The following is a 20,338-nucleotide window of genomic DNA, read 5'->3' on the forward strand; positions in this document are numbered from 1 at the left end:
GTTTAATCCCTCATATGAATTTAATCTCTGCTTATTTACACCAGCCTATTTCAGCTACTTCCTATCTGTCTGCACTAGCACCTGCTTCGGCTGCAGACCATTGCTCTGGATCGGCTTCCTGTTAGCAACAGTGGTGGAATGCGTCTGTACAATATGTGTTCCCATGGCTGTAGGCTCCATCAGGGGTGCATGTCACGCAGTGACAACACAGGAGAGCAATTGGGACACCAAGATCCCCTGGTATTTTGTATTGAAACACAAGTCAAATAACTTTTGAAATTATATTCACAAAATAAAGCTTACAGTTGTGCTAAAATAATTGCATACCCTGACAGAAGTCCTGAAATTTTTGTATTGATATTGAATATAAGATAGATCATGCAAACATGCAAAAAAAAAAAAAAAAAAAAAACTGTCTTATTTAAGGATAGTGATCATATGAAGCCATTTATTATCACATAGTTGTTTGGCTCATTTTTAAAGCATAACAAAAATCACCCAAATGGCCCTGATCAAAAGTTCACATACCCTGGAATGTTTGGTCTTGGAACAGACATATAAAAGGTGACACACACAGGTTAAAATGGCAATTAGAGGTTAATTTCCCACCTCTGTGGCTTTTGCGATTAGCGTCTGTGTATAAATAGTCAATGAGCTTAGCTCTCGTGTGGATGCAGTGAGCAGGCTAGATACTGAGCCATGGGGAGCAGGAAAGAACAATGAAAAAGCTCTGCGTAACAAGGTAATGGAACTTTATAACGATGGAAAATAAAAAGATATCCAAAGTCTTGAATGAGCTAGTCAGTATTGTTCAATTACTTATTAAGTGGAAAATTCGAGAATCTCTTGATACCAAGCCAAGGTCAGTTAGACCAAGAAAGATTGTATTCTGAACAGTTCTTCTAACAGTTGTGGCTGCAAAGGAAAAAACTCACAGGTAACTTCAGGAGAAATACATGCTGCTCTGTAAAAAGACAGTGCGGTTGTTTCAAGAAGCACAATAAGATTGAACAAAAATGAGCTGCATTGTCAATTTGCCAGAAAGAAGTCTTTACTGCGCCAACCCACAAACCAGCCTGGTTACGATATGCCTGACAACACCTTGATACACCACATAGCTTCTGGCAAACTGTAATATGGAGTGAAAAAAGCAAAAGAGAGCTTTACGGTTACACCAATAAGCTGTATGTTTGGAGAGGGGTCAACAAGGCGTATAGCGACAAAAACGCCATCTCCACTGTGCAGTATGATGGTGGCTCATTGATGTTTTTGGGGTGTGTGATCTCTAAAGGCATGGGAAATCTTGCAAAAATTGATGACAAGATGATGCAGCATGTTATCAAAAAATACTGACAGACAATTTGCATGCTCTTGCATGACAGCTGCGCATGAGACACTCTGACTTTCCAGCAGGACTATGACCCTAAAGGACAAGGCCAAGTTGATCCTCCAGTGGTTACAGCAGAAAAAAGGTGAAGGTTCTGGAGTGGCCAACAGAGTCTCCTGACCTTAATATCATCAAACCAGGTTTTGTTTTATGATTGTGCCATCCTGTTATAACCTACAGTTGAATAGGAATCCCATAAGAAATAAAAGAAATGTGTTTTTCTTGCTCGCTCATGTTTTCTTAAAACATGGTACATACAGTGTACAATTCTCCAAGGGTATGCAAACTTTTAAGCACAACTGTATGTAAGGGATTTCAATCTATTTTAACTCAACAAGACTGGCTGAATGATTATTGAATACAGCAAGGGCATATTACTTTCTCAGAAATACAGCTTGACATCTGGTGCTCGGATGAATTTCTAAAAGGGAGGGGGGAGAAAGCCCCACATTCACTTGCATGGTAAGCACAGGCTGTCCTGTAGTTCAACGCTGAAGGACATTACAGTACATAAACATCCTTGTGTGGGCCGAAGTCTTACAATACTGGCCTGTACTGCACATACATGACCGATAAATGATGGCTCATCATTTCGGTGTATCTAGACGATGTCTAGAACACCAGAAAGTTTTTCAGATCAGTTTCCATTGAAGAGGACTTATTTTTAAATTAGAACATAATTTATTAAAACACACATGCAATACTACTTTTACAGCACTTGATTTATTTAATATCACTGTTATATGGGTCGGTATAGACAAAAAGAGAAACCAAAATAGATTTATGGCATTATTGAATATTTTGTAATCAACACCAATCCCCATCAAAGCCCATCATTTTTACAATTGTTGGTTCTGAAATACTTTATGTGGACAGTGCCAGATAAGTGCAAACTGATATGCGCAAAAAAAAAAAAGATTAAAGAATACTTCAAGTGCTTTCTTCACAACCACAGTTAAAAGGGCAACTCTGCCCAAACCTGATATTCCAGTTTTGGGTAGGTACTACAGGGATGAACCATTTTCTGGCTTTTTGTATCCCTTAATGACATAGTGGAGAGATGTTTGTAGCATGGTAATGATGTGTCACCTTATTTTACAATATGGTGATGCTGGAGGACAGGGACACTGTCATTTGTCTTTATAATGGCCAATGTGTGTGGGGAGAAATGGGACTACCACTAAGGATCTCTCAACAATGGCATTCACAAGAGATCTAAAAAGCCTGTGATTCACCTTGCCAGCAAACATGCAAAACTGAAATTTCAGTTTGATTGGCAACAGCCTTTTACCTTCCATTTATCAGTGGCAATTTTGTAAATGGTTGCCCACTGTAATAGGTTAATAACATAAAACTATAGAATCTCTTCACCATGGTTCATGTTAAATAAAAAAGTGATTTTAAAATGGGCAGGTTTAAAATCTATTTCAATGGTGCCATTTTTACGGAATGGATAATCAATGTGTTGTCCTTGTTTTGTAAACTGATTGCACGGTTTATATTACATATCAATTTAATTTTCCGCTTTTCTTTAAATAAGCATGGCAAATCTCCCAGCACCATGATTAACTGTTCATATAAGACATACCATTATTAATGAATGTAATCAACACTTCATTAGTAACGGTGTACACAAAACGTCCATTAGCGTCATTTCAACCTTGACTGTAAAGTTCTGGCATGGATGCTTAACAAAGAGGTGCACAGTTAAGGGTGTGAAGTCTTCTTTCACTTTATATTTGGTACTGTTGGGCTGCAGGGTGAAAGTTGATTAAGGAGTCCACAGCACAAACAGAGATAATGGCACTGGTAGAAGCTGCTGCCTACTGTCAATCAGGCATCTTTTTAAAGAACAGCAGCAGGAAAAAAGCCCCGTAAAAAAAAAGTTGTCAAGCAGCAAATGCATATTAGGGGGAGCTGTGAACAGATGTCAGGGGGAGGACGCTCTGCGTGTGTACTGCACTCGATATCTTGTAACTGTCATGCCATGGATCTCGGAAATTTCACATACAGTCTTGCAAGGAACCATTTCTTCATCTTCTTCACCAGTCAACCAATCTTGCACCAGGTCAGATGCTCTGGAACTGACATTCTCCTGCAACCAGCTGTTGTGCCAGGTAGCAAATCTCTCATGGTGCTTCTGGAAGACCATGGGCTGGAACTGCAAAGAAAAATATGGTATGTATGAAAACATTTCCAACCATCAAATATACAGTCAGGTCCATAAATATTGGGACATCGACACAATTCTAACATTTTTGGCTCTATACACCACCACAATGGATTTGAAATGAAACGAACAAGATGTGCTTTAACTGCAGACTGTAAGCTTTAATTTGAGGGTATTTACATCCAAATCAGGTGAACGGTGTAGGAATTACAACAGTTTGCATATGTGCCTCCCACTTGTTAAGGGACCAAAAGTAATGGGACAATTGGCTTCGCAGCTGTTCCATGGCCAGGTGTGTGTTATTCCCTCATTATCCCAATTACAATGAGCAGATAAAAGGTCCAGAGTTCATTTCAAGTGTGCTATTTGCATTTGGAATCTGTTGCTGTCAAGTCTCAAGATGAGATCCAAAGAGCTGTCACTATAGGTGAAGCAAGCCATCATTAGGCTGAAAAAACAAAACAAACCCATCAGAGAGACAGCAAAAACATTAGGCGTGGCCAAAACAACTGTTTGGAACATTCTTAAAAAGAAGGAACGCGCCGGTGAGCTCAGCAACACCAAAAGACCCGGAAGACCACGGAAAACAACTGTGGTGGATGACCGAAGAATTCTTTCCCTGGTGAAGAAAACACCCTTCACAACAGTTGGTCACATCAAGAACACTCTCCAGGAGGTAGGTGTATGTGTGTCAAAGTCAACAATCAAGAGAAGACTTCACCAGAGTGAATACAGAGGGTTCACCACAAGATGTAAACCATTGATGAGCCTCAAAAACAGGAAGGCCAGATTAGAGTTTGCCAAACGACATCTAAAAAAGCCTTCACAGTTCTGGAACAACATTCTATGGACAGATGAGACCAAGATCAACTTGTACCAGAGTGATGGGAAGAGAAGAGTATGGAGAAGGAAAGGAACTGCTCATTATCCTAAGCATACCACCTCATCAGTGAAGCATGGTGGTGGTAGTGTCATGGCGTGGGCATGTATGGCTGCCAATGGAACTGGTTCTCTTGTATTTATTGATGATGTGACTGCTAACAAAAGCAGCAGGATGAATTCTGAAGTGTTTCGGGCAATATTATCTGCTCATATTCAGCCAAATGCTTCAGAACTCATTGGACGCCGCTTCACAGTGCAGATGGACAATGACCCAAAGCAGACTGCAAAAGCAACCAAAGAGTTTTTTAAGGGAAAGAAGTGGAATGTTATGCAATGGCCAAGTCAATCACCTGACCTGAATCCGATTGAGCATGCATTTCACTTGCTGAAGACAAAACTGAAGGGAAAATGCCCCAAGTACAAGCAGGAACTGAAGACAGTTGCAGTAGAGGCCTGGCAGAGCATCACCAGGGATGAAACCCAGCGTCTGGTGATGTCTATGCGTTCCAGACTTCAGGCTGTAATTGACTGCAAAGGATTTGCAACCAAGTATTAAGAAGTGAAAGTTTGATTTATGATTATTATTCTGTCCCATTACTTTTGGTCCCTTAACAAGTGGGAGGCACATATGCAAACTGTTGTAATTCCTACACCGTTCACCTGATTTGGATGTAAATACCCTCAAATTAAAGCTGACAGTCTGCAGTTAAAGCACATCTTGTTCATTTCATTTCAAATCCATTGTGGTGGTGTTTAGAGCCAAAAATGTTAGAATTGTGTCGATGTCCCAATATTTATGGACCTGACTGTAAGCCTTGAGTAAGGCAATACCTATATGACAAACAATCGACAGTAAGGTGTACAATCAAGGCATAAAAAGAAAACCCATGGCTTTAGTGTAATGTATATCTGGCTAATTAGCTTGGTTTTTTTCTTTTTGTTACAGTCAGGCATTCATTTGTCTGAACTGAAAATCAAGGTGCAGCTAATACAATGGACTTGTACATAATCGAATTTGTGCAAATAGTCTTTAATGACATCCTCACCTCTTTGGCTCTTGTCAGTGTCCCCCAGCGGTACATGTAATCTTCAGAGTTGATGATGAACATCATCTTGTGGCTGTTGAGCCTGAAGCGACAATCCATATTGCTAGCACTTTCCACTCCCATTAATCTTTTCCATGAGCTCTTAACTTCATCTTTCATCATTCGCATTGTCCTGCACTGCCATCTGTGAAAATTTCTGATATTTCTGTGGACAGAGAAACGTCAGTCATTAAAAATGTCTGATCATTAATGACAATTTGTGAACATTCCTCAGAGGGTAACATACAGTATATGTAAAAGATTAGTTCAGGGTAAATTATCAAGCTTTTCTGTCATCCCTTACGCTGTCCCCATCAGTATATACTTGCCTTTCCTTCACTTACTCGTCTTGTTTTCCAGTACTGAGCTAAAAGGATACCTGGAACATGCAGTAATGGAGCAGCATGCGACTCACCCATGTGCCAGTGCTGGGGTAATTTGTGCTGTCAAACATGGTCTCTTATATCCCAACATAAGCTATGACAATGGCGACTTGTTGCTCACACAGGACTAAAGTAAAATTAACCTTGTATTTGCCCTTCATAGGCAAAGAACAGGTTTGTTTAAGAAACACCTGGTGCATTTACAGTAAAGCGTTTTTGGGTGCTGACATCTCAAATCCTTACAGGTTTCCCAAGTGTCTCTAGTAGTTAACTTCCCCCCCAATTGAACAATTGACACCATCAGTCTCCAAACTATGACTCCCAAGTTGCTGTAAACCAGCCCCTGCAATGAAAAGGTCCTTCATGCAGGGCTCTCTCATGGCATGTCAGGGAAGCCATTTTTTCAGCTTTTCAACAATGCTGGAACATTTTATACTCCTATTGACTACTGATACAGGGCGATTTGTTTTCTTCCACTGATTACCAAGGTAGGGGCAGTAACAGTGTGATGGACAGTGACCTTGTTTAGAAAATCTGGGGACCCATAATTAACATCTAAATAATATATCCAACCCTTTACCAAAACTCCTAAAACTTAACTTAAACTTGCCTTAACTTAAAGGATAAGTTCACCTTTTGAACATGTTACATGTTTTCCCCGTATTTAGGGTGGAACATGTAACATGTTCCCATAGCCGAAGCAGTGCCCGCCACCCCCCCTCCCTGACAGATAGTACGGGGAGACTTCTCCCAGTTCCCGCCACCCTTCCTCCCTCTGAAAGATAGTACGGGGAGACTTCTCCCAGTGCACGCCACCCTTCCTCCCTCTGACAGATAGTACGGGGAGACTTCTCCCTGTACGATCTGTCAAATTTGAAAACAGTGTGGCCATGTGGGGCTCCGCCCACCTGGCTGCGTCACTCATTCACAGAGATATGTGAATGAGTGCTTACAAGTCCCAGCAGCGTTAGCGACTGTCGGATTGTAGTTTTCAATGAGCTACCATGGTGCTGTGGAGCGCCATTGTAGTTCAAAGCTACCTGTCAATATATCTGCTTGACCGTACATTCCGTACAGCTAGAAGATATTCTGACAGGTCTGCAGGAGACCTGCATGGCTTCAGTGATATACTAATCGCTGGTGCAAAGCTTTCCAGGCTCCTAATCAACTTAGTTCATTTAAGTAAGACCCAATTCTAAATTTAGCCTTTATTTGGTACTGTCCTCTTCCTGGTCTCTAACCTGACACCCTTTGGCACTTGGCAATTGTGTGAACCTTGGGCCCCTGCAGACAGCAGCCTGTGTTTTCCTCATCTATGTTTTTTTCTCAGGCATTGAAGGAAACCCATTATGTAGACTTTGTTCAATTAAATGGCTTAGTTTATTTCTTTTCCAGTATGTTACTTTTTCTGTTTTTTTATCCCTTTTAATCACTTTTTTTTTTGCCCCTCTACAATTTTATAATAGTTTTTGCCAAGCTAAATATCATAGAACAAGTATTTAAAGGTGGCTGTACAGAGCACCAATGTGCAAGCACGGATTAGTAAAAGGGCTTTAATAACAGTAATTTCTAGCAGGCTCATGTGATGGGTCTCCAGTCTATAACTGCCTGAATTAACCCTAGTCTTAACAAATCCTATGGTATGTTCACAGTTTGTCTCTTGTAAAAGGCTTGTAGTCTTTGACCATCTCCTGTTGCAAGTCTGTAGTCTCTAATAGATGCAAGTCTGTAGTCTCTAATGGATGCAAGTCTGTAGTCTCTAATGGATGCAAGTCTGTAGTCTCTAATGGATGCAAGTCTGTAGTCTCTAATGGATGCAAGTCTGTAGTCTCTAATGGATGCAAGTCTGTAGTCTCTAATGGATGCAAGTCTGTAGTCTCTAATGGATGCAAGTCTGTAGTCTCTAATGGATGCAAGTCTGTAGTCTCTAATGGATGCAAGTCTGTAGTCTCTAATGGATGCAAGTCTGTAGTCTCTAATGGATGCAAGTCTGTAGTCTCTAATGGATGCAAGTCTGTAGTCTCTAATAGATGCAAGTCTGTAGCAATACTTTCACGGAATATTACGTGCATTAATTTGGTGATGCCAGGGATAATACTTGAGGCCCATTGATGACAGCTTAGTCACTTTGGACTGCACCAGGGTCAGCTGCCCCACAACAGCTCTGCTACAAAAGATACCAGTGCACCGTCTGGTTCCTCCCCAGTGATTGATATAGGCTATAGTTGTGGCATTGTCCAGCTGGATTCTGGTCAGGTAATTTTTCAGTCCAGTGTTAAAAGGCACAAACTGAAGTGCCCCGAGTTCTAGGATGTGGATTCAAAATTGAGCTTCACTGAAAGGACATTCATGACTCCTCCCCTGCTCGACAGGTTCACATTTGTTGTGAGAACTTTCCACTTAGGGAAAAAGGTTTTTCCCTGGTTGGAACGTCGCTATGTCAGGGAGAGTCTGGCCTTGCAGGTCAGAAGCATATGGCTCAAGGCTGTTTGAGAATGTTGAGTTGCAACCATCTGGAGTGAAACTGGGCATACCATACTGCCCTGAAAGTGTCTCCCAGGACTGATTCTAAGACGTAAGGGCCTGAGCATAAGAGTGCAAGGACAGAAGTTAGACCCGGGGAAGGTGAATCCCAGGCAGGGCCATATCCAATATTAGGGCCAGGTACGGCTAATGGTAACTCAGGTCCAGTGATGACTTCTGGAGGCTGAGGATCTATCTGAAACTCTGCACTCTCTTGTCAGACTAGCTGACAGGGTTCTGGCAGGCTGGTCCTTTAATATAAGACTGTCCAGATATCCCACAATGTGGATACCTAAAAAACAGAGCTAGGACCAGAGAGCAAGCACCTTGGTAAAGATCTTGGTGCTGTAGCCAGACCAAAGGGAAGGGAGGCAAATTGGTAATGTTATGTGCCCACAGCAAACCACAGATAGAAGATGGTGATATGTAAGCAAGCATCCTTAATGTTCAGACGCCAGTTGGTCTCCTGGTAGTATGGAAGAAATTACCAACCTGGCCAATTCCATGGAGAAGTTTTGGACTTGTAGGTACAATGCAGTTTTTTGGAATCAAGAATTAGCCAAAAGCCTCCATTTGCCCTGGGAACCATGTACAGGTTTGAGTAGAACCCTTGAAACAGCTCCTCATCCAAAACCAAGGTATCAAACCCCTGAAAGAAGCAATTGAATAGCAATGTGGCGATCAGCCTGTCTTAGAGGGAAGATGACAAATTCAAGAGCATGAAATGGGGAGGAGGCAGAACCCGAAACTCATATAGCTTGCGTTCTACCACTGAGATATATTGCCTCAGATTTCTTGGGGCTGAAAAAGCCAATAGATATCCTCCCCGCTCTGACAAGTTGGGGAGCTACTGCAATGGGAAAAGGGCTTGGACATTGAAATTGCCTTTTTTTCAGGTACATGTCTTACAACAGAAGTGAGTAGACTTGAATCTCAAGGCCTGAGAGCAGCAAAGTAAATTTTCCTCATTTGCTGAAGGCTTACTTGCAGGAGTTCGGGCCGTCTATTTCTGAGGAAATAAAGTACTCTCACCCCAGGTGATTTGTATGATCTGCTTGTCCAAGAAGATAGCAATAAATTACACTCCCTTGAATGGCATCCTCTTGAAAATGCTTCCCACAAGGGAGATATGCTAACCAACATTTGAGGATCCTTCTCATGTTTATAGAAAAGGGGCCCATCCAAGCAATCTGGTGAATTGTGCCCACTAAGCCTTCCATGCAGTAGCACAGTGTCACAGGTAATAGCTTGATTTGGTGTTGAACAGAGGAATCCGTTAAAATGGAGCCAGGGTCTTAAGCCATGCACTTGACAGCAAGGATCTGGTAAACAACCATGACTGCAAATGCAATTTACATGGCAAGACCTGCCAGAGAGGACAAAGCCTTAAAAAGGGCTTCCAACCTATGTCCATAGAGTCCTTAAAAAGGGATGATCTTCCACAGGGACCATTACGGTTTTCTTAAGGCAAAATGATGGCTGTGTCCACAACAGGGACAGTCCAGAACTCTGCTCAATAAAGTATTGCTGGATAAAGCATTTTGGAAGGGTGAAATGCTTTTCAGGGTGATGCCAGTCATAGTACAAAATGGGCTCAAGGAATCCTAAAGAGAAATCTCCATCAAAAAAGTGAGGTAAGATTCCCTTGAGATAAGACATCCCAAACCCAAGGACACAAAACAAATTGGGGCTTACTGGGAGTGGAGAGGTTATATAGGGGATATCCCAACAGCTTTTTTTTGCACTTGCTGCATATTATCCCCTTCTGGGATAAAATAATACAATTATATGACAAACTTGTTGGGGATGAATTCCCAAGTGAACTACACATAACTATATAACTTTTTATGTTGCCAGGCTCCTATAGACAAATCAAGAAAAGCTTAATGTGACTTGTCCTTACAGCAACCAGCTCAGTTATCGCTAGACATTGGTGGCAACTGTCTGTACTCTCTTTGGCTGAATGGGCTTGTGAAATCAATAGGATCGAACACCTGGAATGCATGATAACATAGGATCGAACACCTGGAATACATGATAACATGGGAGGATAACAAGTCTGACTCTTACAAAACTTATGTGGACCGTCTGGTCACATTTTCGGTTTTCCTCCAAGTTTGGGGCCTTTGTAGCTGTTCCTTCTGTGGCCTCTCCGGTATAGATGGCATCCTCCTCTTCCTCATCCCCCCCCCACTCCTGGTTTCTTTTCCCCCTCCCCCATTTTTTTTATTTTTTACTTTGTTTTCTACCTCTCTCTGTGGACTTAACTTTTACCTATTTCTCTTATACATGGTGCTCTGGAATGTACTGTTCTGTTTCTTATATAGATGATAGCACCATTATGCCATTTTCATTGTATTCTCTCTCACATTATAATACTAGATGGTCATGGAGCTAACCATATTTAAAAATGTTTTGCTGATCTTAACATGTCTCAAATGACCTATACTTTTATATTAACCTTGTGATGTCTCGCCTTACATTACTGTAGTCTATATGTAACCCTCATGGTGTTTGCATAGTCTCTACCCTAGGTTCACACCTATGCAGGTTGCCTTTGAGGAGTTTCTGCATTGCGTTTTGCACTTGCGGTTTTTCTTTTCATTTTTTATTTTTCTTGTTGCTAGGCAGATATGAAACACAAAACACAATACATGCTTTTCTGCAGAGTTCCCATTGAAGTCTATAGAACCAAAAATGCATTGTTTTGCATTCAAAAAAAGTCCCTGACCATGTCCAAAAAATGCACCAGGTGAAAAAGTGGAGATGTGAACCTGTCCCATAGGAAATCATGTTAAATGGACTGTACTGCAAAATGCGGCAGAAAATGCTTAATTGTGAACCTAGGGTAAAGTGATGTTAAAGGTTCAGATTTTTTTTTTTCCCCCTTTAACCACTTCCCACCCGGCCTATGGTAACAGGACGGCTAGACTGGACATATCTTGCACGTGGCTGTGTGGCAGGCACGATCTGTTACCTGCTGTGTCCACCGGACGCAGCCGATGACAGATCACTGTACAGGCCCACTGTGACCAATCACAACAAATCACAGGACAACTGTAAACAATGAGTGGCTTCCTTCTGTGTTGCTAGCTGTGAATGGCTCTGTCTGTACCATGTGATCAATCACAGCCATCTGTGCTATTTGACTAGCTGTAGCTAATCACAACAATACTGAATGAATCAATTTCATTCAGTAAAATGCTTGCTTAAAGCAATAAAATTCACTGCTATAAGCAATCGATGTGTAAAAAAAAAAAATCATGTAAAAAAAACAAACAAAAAAAAACCATCCTGATCACCTCCCCAGAATACTACAATGTTACTATGGCAACATTGTATTGCTCTGGTCACAGTTTGTAAAAAAAAAAAAAAAAGTATTACATTAAAAAAAATTTTTTTCGCACTGTCACCAGTTAGTGTCCCTGATCACTTCTACACCATTTGTATAATGATGCTGCACTGTACCGGTGACACAGAGCAGCCCCAATCCTCCTGTTCTCGAGTCCTCCACTGGTGCTCTTGGCTCCTCCCCCCTAAGCACCTCCAAGAACTGAGCAATCAGCGGTCTTTGATCACTCAGTCCTCGGTCTTAGAAGCATTGGGGGACTGAAGATGCATCCACCTAAGTGATGAATGTTTTTTTCAAAATCCCAAACTACTCTTTTAATGCCTACTAATCAGTAGTTTGTTAAAAATGCTTGTTAGATTCCAGCTATGGGTAAAAAAAAAAACAAACAAAAAAATCATCATAGATACCTCTGTAAAAATACTGGCTTCAACAAAAATCCTTCATTTTGACCATTCTGTTCACCTTGTACATTAATATACTGCTCCACATAATTGGATAGGTGCTAAACAAAAACAAGGAAGGAAAAAATAACAAATTAGGTCTGCTTTCAATAAAACAAAAAAAGGCTGTATCCACAACTGAAATAGAGAAGGAGTACACCTTTATTGCTACACTAAGCCCACATGGTGCCATGAAACCCCCCCCCCCCCAAAAATGTATAATTTTCCTGCATAAAATGTAATTTCACAACCCACATTTGCAAAGTCACATAACCAATACCAAGGCACTGCTCATGAGGGCTCTGAAAATGCAGAAATTATGCACTCCATCTGAGGACCACAAACCAGGATTGCAATAATTAATTTTTAATATTCAAAACAAACTCCTCCATCCATGTCTCTATGCTTTATTTTACATAAATTATTTTGAAAAACACCTTCTGGCATCTTTGGCAGTGGCCAACTTGAGTAAGGGCAGATGATTCATGTAGCAGTTACTTCCTGGAATCCATCTGTTCTTAGCTCAGGTATTGGCTGAGCCGAGAACCCTCCCTCCCCTCCTGAAAACTCCTGGGATGCATAGGTATAGAAACAGGAAATAAATGATGCAATGCAAAAAAGGTTAATGCAAGTTAATATTACATGCGTTTCTATCTATATACTAATGCCGGCAGCATAAGGATTAGAAAAAGTCAATGTTGATTGAGCGAGTGAAGTTTTGCTCTAATGATTGATATAAGAACACCATTTACTATGGCTTATGACTAATGGCTCTGTCTTAACATCCCAAAAAAGATTCAGGATTTTATTTTTTTATATTGTGTTTCCATGGTATGTAGGCTGAATGGTATAACAAAAGTATATTATGCTTACATTCTAGTTCTGCTTTAAATAAGCCCCAATGCTATGCTCCTACCTGCACCTCAGTGGGGTCTTCTGTCTGAACATCTTCTGTGTCAAGCAGCTCAATCGTCATGATCACTTGGCCCTGTCTTTGCAAGAACATTATCTAAAAGTAACCCAAAAACAAACAAAAAAAAACAAACACATAAATTACAATATTTAGGCATTTTCCAGAGTTCCATATTTCTGTTGATATAATTAGTTCTCTAATTTTCTGCTTCACAATCCGACTCACTCCATTTACTGAAGAGTTATTTCAACTTATTCACCAGTCAGTGTGGTCACAGTGGTCCTATGTCACTAAATTCCAATCAAAGTCCTACATCTCTTAAACTGGCATTTCTTGCCCTCCCGCCACAGTGATTTTTGTTGGCATAGGGGAGTTACAGCCACAGCCCTCAGCACGTCCTTACAAGGACTTGTAATTCAGGAGTAGGGCAGTGGGTTTTTCTGACCGGCACTATTACTAAGTAATTAGGTCAAATTACCTATTGGACACCACTTTTTTTTTTTTTTTTTTTTTAAGAAACCCTGCATTTAGCAGGAAAGCAGAAAATCAACTATGAAAACAGAGGTTGTTAGTTCAATGTCTGACTACACTGACTGCATGTTTTTGTAAAACTTCAAATAAACTTTTGAGTGCTGTGATTGGCTCATATGACCCAAGGTGCCATCCACATCTTGCGTAGTGGAAATGGGCATTCACGTGGGGGGGGAAAAAAAACAAAAAAACAATCACACCGTGTTTGGGATGCAAATAAGATGAATGCCACCAAACCACGAGTCTTGCCATGATTTTAGCGCATTATGGAATTGCAGGCAGAATCTCGTTGATTCTTCACACGATTTTAAATTGCCAAGTGCAATTGGGGCTTAAACAGACATAAGGTTTTATTGTCCAACTGCCAAGGTTTCTTCTTCACCTGACATAGCAATAAGTGCTTGGTGAGCCAATTTTTTTTAATATAAAGTAATGCACGGCATTGGCAGCTCAACTGTGTTTTATCCACAGAGATCAAATAGCAACAAAAATGCAGGCCTCCTGATATAATTATTTGTGCCCCATACATTCTTTGACAGTCATAAATATAATGCAATCACTTCTTATTATGTAAGGCTGGTCTTGGTGTAATTTTTGACTACCAAGTACCAGAGTATAAGTTTTAAGAAGCCGGTCACCCTGACATTTTCACCAATTTGATTTAAATTAGCAAGGTCTCTTATGCCTTTTATACACAGCTCAACATGGGGTGCACATGGCCAAATTAGGTATTATATTCAATGGCTCAGCACACCAACACTAAGCAAAACATTTGCTTCCCTAAAATAGATTCAGATTGCAACATCTCCTGCCTCTGAAGTCACAAATACTAATACCACACCCCCTTTTTCCAAACTTAAAGAATATTTCCACTACTTACCTTTTTAAATGCTGTTTTCTAAAAATTCCAAAGCTGAAAAACACCTATTTGGCTTACTCCTCCTAGGTAATGTTTGAGGAGGCTGCAAAGGTATGTTTACTATAATTAGCCCTGTCTGTTCTATGCTGGCAGATCTTCATTATCAGTTGTAAACTAGATACGTACACTGTCCTATGGGATTAAAATGTCAGGGCTAACTATTGAGTTCTGTGTACAATCCTCCTTTAAAGAATCAACTAGAAAAAAGGTAAGATTTTTTTTTTTTTTTAAATATCAAGTATGCTGAGTGAGTGGGAATATAGTAACATAGTTAGTCTGGCTGAAAAGACAAGTCCATCCAGTTCAACCACAAAAAAAAAATCCTATACCGACAGTTGATCCAGAGGAAGGCAAAAAAAACCCAGCAAAGCATGATTCAATTTGCTCCTGGAGAAAAAAACAATTCTTTCCTGATCCCCCGAGAGGCAATTGGATATTCCCTGGATCAACTTTACCTATAAATTGTTAGTTACCAGTTATATTCTGTGTATCCAAGAAAGAATCCCTGCCTTTTTTAAAGCAATCCACCGAGCTGGCCAGAACCAACTCTTGAGGGAGTTTACTCCACATTCTCACAGCTCTTACTGTGAAGAAACCTTCCCATATTTGGAGAATAAATCTCTTTTCCTCCAGACATAAAGAGATTCACCCTCAGGTCATCAGAGGACAAGGGGGGCAAACTCTACCCAAGTTCACTATATGAACCACTGATCTATTTATACATGTTGATCATATCCCCCCCTTAATCTCCTCTTCTCGAGAGAATAAATTCAAATCCTTTAATCTTTCCTCATAGCTGAGCTCCTCCATGCCACTTATCAGTTTGGTTGACTTCTGTGCACTTTCTCCAGTTCCCCAATTTTCTTTTTGTGAATTGGTGTCCAAGACTGAACTGCATATTCCAGATGAGGTCTTACTAATGACTTGTACAGGGGTAATATGATATCTCTCTCTCTGGAGTCTATACCTCTTTTAATACAAGAGAGGATTTTGCTCGCTTTAGAAACTGCAGCTTGGCATTGCATGCCATTATTAAGCTTGTGATCTACCAGAACCCCCAGATCCTTCTCCACCATTGATTCCCCCAGTTGTACCCCCTCTAGTATGTATTGTATACCATAATATATAACATATGGTGGTGGTTTATCAAATTTGAGAGCAAAAAGGTTGAAAACACACTTTAATACTGAACTAAAAAGTTTAAGAATGTTCGGGCATCCAGGAGTTTTTGTCATATTGGGCAAGTATACTGAGCATATTTGCACATTATGGCATGCTTACCTAGTAAATGCCCTTCTTAAATGATGCCATGGCTCCTTTATTGCTGGTGCACAGAAGTTACTTCATCCTGACACAGAATCGTGCGAAGTATACACTGAGCTATGTGTAAAAGTGCTGACAGGCAGGGAGAAGCATTTATGACAAAAGAATCAGATAAGTCTCTCCTGTACTAAAAAACCTACCTATCATCATATTTTTCAAAATAGGAGTTTAATTCTGCTTTAAGGTAAGCTGTAAAAGGACCACCACAGAAAAACGTATTCACTAATTGTGCTGCTCCTAAAATTTATTTGCACAAATCTTGTACAGAATTCCACACCTAATACATGCTATCTGAGATTATTTAATTCCCTGCAAAGACACACATTTACAAGTATGTAAGAAACTGAAGTAGGCTTGTACTTTAAATTGAACCCTTAAAAAGGTCTGCTACACCCGCCCTTGCGAGGCAAACTGACAGTGTCTCTGCAAAGGGTCTCCCTTATACTCATTTGGCTGCGCTTCACCCTTCCTCTACTGCAGCCAGCACTAAATTTACTGGGGTCTGTGACCAGGGAGAAACACTTACATCATTCCCTTGTGACAGGGCTAATACCTAGTGATTGGCTGTTAGGGCCGATCATTGTCACAGGGAAGGAATTCACATGCTCTTCCATACCTGGGGACTCTGGGACTTAGAAACAGTGGGGGAGCATTGGTAAGGTAAGGGGACCCTTTGCAGAGACACTGTCACTTTGCTCTGCCCTGGGTTTATTTAAAGAACAAGACTATAATTTAGTTTTTTTGCTGATCTGGGCTGGCACACACCAATACAGACCATCTACCATATGAATGAACATCCTGAATTTTTGATTAGGGTATAAACCAAATACAAATCTAAGAACTGCATTCTTCAGATTACCTTGAAACAATTCTCATCTGCCATGCAATGCTCTGCTTTCCACTGATAACTCGTTTCTTGCGCAGCACGGACACACTGGGTGATTAGACTGCCCCCTGCTGCTCCTTTTTTTTTCTCACTCAGGTACAGTTCCACTACCTTCAAGCAGATCTCGTCGCTTACTAAATGATGGAGCTGAGAAATCAGAACAAAGAAGATCACAAAGAGGTCATAAACACACATCAAAATGAAGGGCAGCTGTCAAGCATGCAAATGTGAAAATACCACCACAAACAAAATTTATTATAGTATAGTTTTCTATGTAGCCCTACACATTTAGCAAATATTAACAGTGTCTCTAAATACTGAAGATCTAAGAGTTGAATATGTTATAATATATATTAATAAACAAACAATCTATGAGTACTGCTGAAAGCTTAGATTGTTAAAATGTACCACTTTCACTTCCTAAGCATGCAAACATGTTGATTCCCAGATAATATGTCCCAACAGATGTTTAAAAACACACTCCTCCTCTTCCAAACACAGTAGAGCCACCTGCAAGGTATTTTCCCTTACGCAGCATCAATCAAGACAGCCCGATAGGGAAGAGATATGAACCGGTAACATGAAAGGGTGTTTTGGAAAATACTGTGTTTAAATGATAGGCTAAAAAGTTTCCCACAGGACATGCCGCCAATTGCTTCCACACAGTGCCAGCCTCTCCACGTTAATCCCCCCCCCCCATGAGGTTTCCCGGGCTCCACTTCATCTGCGGGCCCGGCTCGCCTTCGGCCAGAGGGGAGGGAGAAGAGCAGACAAGTCTGCTCCCCTCCCCTTCTTGTCCTGCATCGGAAGTGACGTTACAATGTCACTTCCCGGTCCCCGTTGAGACTGTAATGCAATACCCAGAGAAGAAAGTAATATGGTGCGATGTGCACTGCATTATATTCAGTGGAGCAGAGGGGAGACATGCAGGGTCTTTTAGACCTTGGATGTCTCAAAGAGAACCTGTCACCAAAAATCATCACATATGGGACTTTGTCCCTTATGTAATGCGAAAAAAAAGTGAAAAAAGTGTTTTGTTTTGTTTTTTAATATATTGTAAAAAATTCAAGTTACACTCAAGCACATACCATCACACCTCCCAAAAAATATTGAGGCCCCCACATGTACACACGTACAAACGTAAAAGCACACACTGGGGCGCCTACACACGAAACCGTCGATTGAGATACACATCACATATCACCACGCACGCCAGAATGAGAGCAATAATTCTAGCACCAGACCTCCTCCGTAACACTAAACTGGTGACTTATAAAGGAGCATTAAAAGTGTCGACCTAAGGAAAATATAGGGTACTGAAGTTCGTCGCCATTTCACGAGCGTGCACAAATTTAAGGTTTGACAAGTTGGATATTTACTCGGTGCAACCTCGTTTTTTATATGTTACAGAAATATAGGGTCATTTATTGCTTTTTTGTGCCCTAAAGTTAACTTACTTGTATATTTTACAAAAATTTTGCAGTAAAATCATGCGAAATAAAAAATTGGAACTACCACTATTTTATTCTCTATGGTCTTGGTTTCAGAAAATATATAATGTTTGGGGGTTTTATGTAATCTTCAGGCCTAAAATTATTTTTTAAACTTGTGCAAAAAATGCAAAAACAGCTCTGGCAGTGAAAGGGATAAAGTATAAGCCCTGACCCACCCTTTTCTGACGAGCAGCCAATCGGTGTTCATTACACTGCAAGGTCTCTCCCCTCCCTGCTAGTCCCCGGGTGCAGTGCTGGAGAGAGGCAGGGAGGGGAGGAGGAGATAAACCACGCAATGTTAAAAATAATACACGTTTAGACATTCCTAAAATCACCTCCAATTTAAATATGGTTTTGGTTTAAAAAAAAATTTTTTTTTTTTAAATCTGGACAAGTAGATTGTCACGAGGGACAAGTAGATTGGGGTCCCGATTTAGTCCCTGGACAAGTAGTTTTTTTCAAAAATTTCCATACCCCTGAACCAACAATAAAATAGTCTGAAGAGCATGCAAAAAGAGCAATATACCACCCCTGGACACTAAGAAAGAAGGATAGGGTGGCTGGTGGGATGGATTTTCACATACAGACTGGTCACCATGAGTGGTCAGACAAAAATCAGGGGCAGGTAGACAACCACAAAAAAAGGTATCAGAAGCAGAGAACAGTTTGACTGATAAACATACTGTTAAATGTAATGGTGTCCTTGGATAGATTTACCCTTTATGTCTGATGTACTACCGGTGGTTTGATTCATGATACCTGGCACCTGTATGCTATGATAAAAAGGCTGAGATGCAAGTCTGGATTTCTTACTGCCACATAAGAAGCTGCAGCTACCTGTCGTGTGATGTTCTGAACCAGCTTGTCCATCGTGAAGCCAATATAAGCATGTATAGTGAACATCTCCCGTAGTGTGTCTTCATAATGGGTAGGGTCCAGATTTCCAACAAGAAGGTTTCTCACCATGTCTAGGAATGCAGGGTAGTATTCTTCTAATTCAACCTCGCCTGAAAAAAAGTAACACATGTACACCAGCCTAAATTACTAAAACATTGCATTAGAAAATATTTAGGGACTGGTCTCTTTTATTGTCAGCTGAAGAATATGAATGAGCACATATTGACTGAAGTGCAATTGACAAGAGAATCATGAAGCAGAAAAAAAAAAAAAAGGGGGAAAAAAAAAAACAAGAACTGCCATTGCAGTCCTCTCATAAAAATACTTGTCGGCCAAGTGGCTTCAACACTTTCTGGGGCACTAACCTAGATGTAGCATGTAGATCAGGAATTTAGACGTAATAATCTGCATACTTTTTCCAGGTCAGGGACTCAGACAACTAGTATTCTTAGGAGGATATCAGCAACATAAAGCACCCATATTCCCTCAGTACAGTTGTGTTAAAAAAGGGTAAGCTCTCATTTGAATCCTGGCTTTACTATTACGGTGAGGCACTGAAATGGAACAAACCGCAAAATCTGAAATGGTCTGTACTCCCACTGGCACCCTGTGCTTTTCACAGATGAGAGCAGGTTCACCCTGAGCACATGTGACAGACGTGAAAGGGTCTGGAAAAGCCATGGAGAACGTTATGCTGCCTGTAACATTCAGCATGATTATTTTGGTGGTGGGCCAGTGATGGTCTGGGGAGGCATATCCATGGAGGGATGTACAGACCTCTACAAGCTAGACAATGGCACCCTGACCGCCATTAGGTATCGGGATGGCATCCTTGGACACATTATCACACCCTACACTGGTACAATAATGCCCGGCCTCATGTGGCGAGAGTACACAGGCAGCTCCTGGAGGATGAAGGAAATGATACCATTAAATGGCTCCCACACTTACCTGACCTAAATCCAATAGAACACCTCTGGGATATCATATTTCGATCCATCCGACGCTGCCAGGTTGCACCTCAGACTGTCCAGGAGCTCAGTGATGCCCTGGTCCAGATCTGGAAGGAATTACCCCAAGACACCATCTGTCATCTCATTAGTAGCATGCCCCGACATTGTCAGGCATGCATACAAGCACGTGGGGGCCATACA

At 40.9% G+C, this 20,338-nt stretch overlaps 1 protein-coding gene across 4 annotated transcripts in view; it reads right to left on the reverse strand.

Annotated features, from left to right (window-relative positions):
- Positions 1-2,091: 2,091 nt before the first annotated feature.
- SIN3B (SIN3 transcription regulator family member B) overlaps positions 2,092-20,338 on the reverse strand; it is a 107,080-nt gene continuing 88,833 nt past the window's right edge. For all 4 annotated transcript variants that reach the window (XM_089667601.1, XM_089667582.1, XM_089667589.1 and 1 more), the window contains 6 exons: positions 19,125-19,294; positions 16,768-16,941; positions 13,139-13,231; positions 12,190-12,284; positions 5,486-5,690; positions 2,092-3,548 (listed from right to left, as the gene is read on the reverse strand). In XM_089667601.1, the coding sequence (XP_089523727.1) occupies positions 3,318-3,548; positions 5,486-5,690; positions 12,190-12,284; positions 13,139-13,231; positions 16,768-16,941; positions 19,125-19,294 (968 nt within the window). In that variant the 3' untranslated portion in view covers positions 2,092-3,317. The remainder of the gene's footprint in view (positions 3,549-5,485; positions 5,691-12,189; positions 12,285-13,138; positions 13,232-16,767; positions 16,942-19,124; positions 19,295-20,338) is intronic.

The sequence above is a fragment of the Staurois parvus genome, unplaced genomic scaffold (assembly GCF_062004578.1).
Source record: "Staurois parvus isolate SC_StPar_1 unplaced genomic scaffold, SC_StPar_1.0 ptg000053l, whole genome shotgun sequence".
Classification (NCBI taxonomy): domain Eukaryota; kingdom Metazoa; phylum Chordata; class Amphibia; order Anura; family Ranidae; genus Staurois; species Staurois parvus.